This window comes from Crocuta crocuta, unplaced genomic scaffold, assembly GCF_008692635.1.
Source record: "Crocuta crocuta isolate KB4526 unplaced genomic scaffold, BGI_CrCroc_1.0 scaffold971, whole genome shotgun sequence".
In the NCBI taxonomy this organism is placed as follows: Eukaryota; Metazoa; Chordata; class Mammalia; order Carnivora; family Hyaenidae; genus Crocuta; species Crocuta crocuta.
Window position 1 is genome coordinate 260,774 of NW_027527401.1, and position 4,827 is coordinate 265,600.

Sequence of the window (4,827 nt, forward strand, 5' to 3'; positions counted from 1 at the left end):
GGGGGGCGTGGCCTCTCCTCCGCTGCCAGCCCGCAGAGCCACCTGGGCGAGGGCAGGGGCCGCGTGCGTCGTGCATCCGTCTCACCGAGCGACTGGTCAGTGACACCTCCGTGTTTTTGTTTCTGTGACAGAAACGGGCTGTCAAGGCGGAAAATCATGTCCTGAAACTGAAGCAGGAAATAAGCTTGCTCCAGGTGATTCAACGGCAGGGGTACAGCCCCTGCATCTGGGACCTGCAGGCTCTCCCCCCACCCCGGCCACCGTAAGCGAAGGCACCGGCTCGGTCATCCCGGCCCCTGGTTTTCTCACCAGGAGGGGTTGGGGTACTTCCTGTGTCGTCTGAGACAGTCTGAGACAGCACGGACGCTGGCCTGAATTGCTCATCCCTGTGGATGAGCGACGGGACAAGCCCGTTCCTCTAAGGGCCCCCCCCCCCAGTGGAGAGTGGCCTTTGCGGGCGCAGCCCTGTCCCCCTTGCCTCTGCCGCAGGTGCCGTGGTCGGTTTTAGTTGGACAACCTTTTAGATGCTCTTGTGTGCGGCCACGAAAGCCCTTTCCCGCTCTCGCGCCTCCTGCAGGCACAGGTCTCTAACTTCAGGCGTGAGAACGAGGCCTTGCGGTCGGGCCAGGGCGCCAGCCTGACGGTGGTGAAGCAGAACACTGACGTGGCCTTGCAGAACCTTCGCGTAGTCATGAACAACGCCCACTCCTCCATAAAGTGAGCGCTGGGGAGCTGAGGGAGTCTCGTCACAGGCGGGGGGGGAGGCGGGGGAGGCTGGCGGCCCTGGGGAGCCCGTGGCCCGTAGCCTGGGGTTTTGAGCCGTGACCGCAGCCCAAGCAGCGGACGGGGCCCCGGGGACAGCAGGGCGCTGACGGCGCTGGTAACCCCGAGGCCATGCGGCGCGTACCTGACCGACGAGCTCTGGAACCGTCTGCGTGGCAGTAGCCACGTTCACCTGAGCACTGACGCCTGGGGCGGGTGACAGGGTTGCCCTCTCGTCATTAGAAGCGAATAAGTGCGCAGGAGGCCCCTGGGAAGGGTCAGCTGCTGGGGCCCTCACCGGGCGTCCTGCACACGGGCCCCCACCCAAAATCCGCCTTTCACTCCGGAGCCCCTTCGCTCTATTGCTTCCGTTGCTGCCGTGGGCCGGGGGCAGTAGCGGGCAGTGATGTCCACGTTTCCGTTTTAGGCAGCTGGTTTCTGGAGCTGAAACGTTGAATCTTGTTGCCGAAATCCTTAAATCTATAGACAGGATTTCCGAAATTAAAGGGGAGGAAGAGGAGTCCTGAGAACTCTGAGGTGCTCCCGGGGTCAAAGCCCGCCTACGTCCAGATGCCACCGCTTGCTGGATTTGAAAGTGCCACTGTGTCTAAGTATGTCACCTCCAGCCAGAGTAAAACTCCTTGTCAAGGCAGCTGACTTCACGACCTGAATGGCACTAGCAGCCAGCTGAGCGAGGAGCCCCTGCGTGTGACAGCCGCGCCTGGTTTCGACATGGCCCTTCCTCGGGGGCTCCTGCCGCTTTGTGGACTCGTGCTCTATCGGAAGGCATTTCTATGAAAGCCAGTGATTTTTTGAAGTTAACTAAATGTGAAAACAGCAGTTCTGAAATAAGTGTTTTCCGTCGTCATTCCAGAACGTTAATCGTAAAATAAGTTCAGTCGATCATCCTTGATTCCGTAAGGAGGGTGGGGAGGCGTGCCGCAACCCTGTGCTCGCCTCCCAGGGCCCTCGAGCCTCTGTGACGTCACTTGGTGCCCCGGCCCGGCTCCTGGGGCCTCGTGGGCGGCCCCTGCAAGTGGAGCCCTGAGCCTGGATGGCCCGCGTGGGGACGCTGCTGTCCTCCCGCGGGGTCCCCATCACACGGGCCACTGTGCGTGACCATCTAAATGCACCTGTGGGCCGTCAGATTCAAAAAGCGACTTTGGCTGGAGGGTGTTGATGCGTGTTTCGAGTAGCATCTTATACGATGAAGTTTGGAATTCAGGGATTTCGAGTGCGGGCGGAGCCTTCCTGGGTCAGCACGGGGCGTTCCCAGGTGCCTTTCCAGCTGCTCGCTGACGTCGGGGAAGCACGACATGCACTCTACGCCTTTTTGGCCGTTTTCTCTAGATGTTATTTTTTTAAATTTCCTTTTCTTCTGTTCAAACGGACAGCTTTCCTATTTAATAAATGGTAAAACTCACATGAACTGTCCCTTATTTTTGCGACTTAACCAGTTCTTTTTGCTTCAAAAACCTAATACCATTCTCTGACTCTAGGGCATGCATCTGGTTGTCGTGGGTGATTTGTGCTGATAAATCCAGCCTTAGCCCGGTGGCCTGTGGGGTCGAGCGGACGCTGAACGCTGCTGCCTGGGCCTGACCGAGGCGGCCATCGTGCTAGGTGTGCGTGCGGCACAGCCGCGTGTTGTGGACTTGGGCTGGATTCTAGTATGGGAGCATTCTTCTGTCACGTGGTTGGATTTTTGAAAAACGTTTGAACTGCTACACCCTCCGATCTTGGCTACAGATTAAGAGGTTTGCAGAAGTCACCACTGCACACTCTTTCTGCTTATCCTCGCCCGGTCACTTCCTGCCCCTGCCTGCTGGTGAGAAGCAGGTACCGGAGTCTCTTGCCAGAGCGGGCTTCCGACAGGATGGTCTAGTGGGAAAGCGCAGGGGCGCCATCCTCTTCTGGGCGCGCACACGACAGCCCGGGAAAGCTATGGGAAGCAGGAGCGGGGGTTGCGGGGCCGCTGCCTCCGGCCACAGCTCTGCTTGCAGACTGGCCATTTTAAGGCGGTGGGAGACGTGCAGGCAGATCACCGCCAGCCTGGTGTACTTGACCCACCCACCCTCAGGTGCTCCGCCCACTCCTGATCCTGCCCTTCAGCCCGCCCAGACCTGTACCACCTCTGCAAGGTGAGGCGAGGGGCTGTGGGCGGTGGCAGGGAAGAGGGTCTGGATAAAGGAGCCGCGTGCACAGGCAGCCTCCTGTAGTACGTTTGGAGCAGGCCCTGGTGAAAGACTTAAATGTATCCATCCAGCTCTGCTGTCTGGAGTCCCAGCGCCAGGCGGCCCCCGGTTTGCGCGGATGGGTTCCCCGGACGCAGACTGTCCCTGACCTGCCCTCCCCCCGCGCGGCGCCGGGAGCCCCGCCTGTTCGGTCCACCGGGGGCAGGTGAGCTCCCCGGCTCCCGCGCACTCCTCCTCTCCGGAGACACCCCGCACTCCGAGAGTGGCGCTTCCCGCTCTGCCCCCAGAAGGCGCAACTGCAGGCGGGCCCAGCCCGGCCCGGCCCGGCCCGGGCGGCGCCCCGAGGGGCCCCCGAGGTGGGCTCTGGGCGCTGGNGGGGTGGCGGCCTGGCGCCGGTAGCCGCTTGCCGGCCCTGCAGAGCTGCGTGGCTCCTGGCTGGTTGCGTTACGCACGATTGGCGTGTAGACAGCGCTCCGTCGCGCTGAAGCGCGCTCCCACTTGGTGGCCGCCGGTGTCTGACCTCAGCGCGGAACGTTTCTGGGGCCTGATTTTTGGCTGCTAGGTCTGTGCCGGCTCCTACGCCTCTTTTGCTCTCTTCTCTGTCGCAGCTTTATTCTCCTCTCTTTCCCGGCTTCCATTCCTTCTAGACTTCGCAGGCTGCTGTCACTAGGGAAGAAGGTTCTGTTCCTTCGGCAGGTGCTAGTGCTGTTGTAGGTGCTGGAGACAGAGAGGGAACTGCAGGGGACCCTGCCCTCCGGGCCTCCCTCGGCCACCCCGGGGTGCCCGCTGCCTGCATTTCCTACAAGTCTGCCGGATGCCCTCTGGGCGTCTCCTGGCAGGAGAGCAGGCTGTGCCGCTGTGGTCCTCACTCCCTGGGCCTCATTCTTGGCCCCTGGTGACTTGGCCACCACAGCCTGCTGCTTCTGCCCGGGACGGCCAGCTCTCTTGCGGCCTGGCCCGGGGAAGACAGGCCAGGCTCCTGGGCCATGCTGGTGTCCAGGTGTCCACACCCCCACCCCCCACCCCTGGTCCCAGCCTTGGGTCCGAGCGGGCGGGCCACACTCACATGGCGTCAGCACTCAATGGAGCAGTGGGTGTTTGTGGGGGGATGGGGGAGTGTCATGTGACAGTCCCAGGCTCCCGTGAGCGGGAGTGCCTGCTTTGGTCAGGCTTCTGTCACCGCCCACGGGTGTGTGTGTCTTCAGACCCTTGGTTCCTGAAACCTCGTGACGTGTTCTGGCGACAGGAGTCATGGACGTGGACGCGGAAAGAGAGAAGATAGCAAAGGAGATTGAAGAGCTGGAAAGGATTTTGGATCCCAGCTCCTCGAGTATCGGCGTGGAGGTCTCTGAGTCTGGGCTCGCACTGGACTCTGAAGCAGGTGAGCTTTCGCAGGCCGTGGCTGGACTGGACCCATCTGCCCTCCGGCTCCTGTCAGCCACGGACACTGCGGACCAGTGGTTTCTCTCGCAAAGTGGCCTTTGCCTTTACTCCCCGTGACGATTCGTCGCCGCCCCTCCTCCATATGCCATGGACCTGCTGGCCGCACATGTGTGCCCTTTGGGGGCATCTGCGTCCGGCTGTCCCAGGTGGGTGGCCAGCTGCCCTTCTCAGGGAAGGTTCCAGAGCTCAGCTTGTCGGCCACGTCCGTGCAGGACAGCTGAGAGTCACCCCACATGCTTCCCCGGGCCCTGGGGCCCCTCACTGCAGCTCTGATTGGAGGCCTGCCTGTGTGGTCGGGATCTGTAAGAAACTGGGCCCCCAGGCCTACCCACCTCTCCCAGCCTCGGGGGCATCTCTGAGGCTGTTTCTCACAGTTTCTGATCACGCCGGGGCCTTGGCCTCACCGAGAATCAGGGCCCCCATGATT

The 4,827-nt window shown here is 61.7% G+C and overlaps 2 protein-coding genes across 2 annotated transcripts in view; both read left to right on the top strand.

Annotated features, from left to right (window-relative positions):
* ENTR1 (endosome associated trafficking regulator 1) overlaps positions 1-2,185 on the top strand; it is a 5,724-nt gene extending 3,539 nt beyond the window's left edge. Inside the window, exons 7-9 of the mRNA XM_077752974.1 lie at positions 132-194; positions 578-717; positions 1,190-2,185. Coding sequence (XP_077609100.1) covers positions 132-194; positions 578-717; positions 1,190-1,289 — 303 coding nt within the window. The 3' untranslated portion in view covers positions 1,290-2,185. The remainder of the gene's footprint in view (positions 1-131; positions 195-577; positions 718-1,189) is intronic.
* Positions 2,186-3,498: 1,313 nt separating this feature from the next.
* SNAPC4 (small nuclear RNA activating complex polypeptide 4) overlaps positions 3,499-4,827 on the top strand; it is a 19,648-nt gene continuing 18,319 nt past the window's right edge. Inside the window, 2 exon segments of the mRNA XM_077753137.1 lie at positions 3,499-3,519; positions 4,204-4,338. Of these exon segments, the coding sequence (XP_077609263.1) occupies positions 4,209-4,338 (130 nt within the window). The 5' untranslated portion in view covers positions 3,499-3,519; positions 4,204-4,208.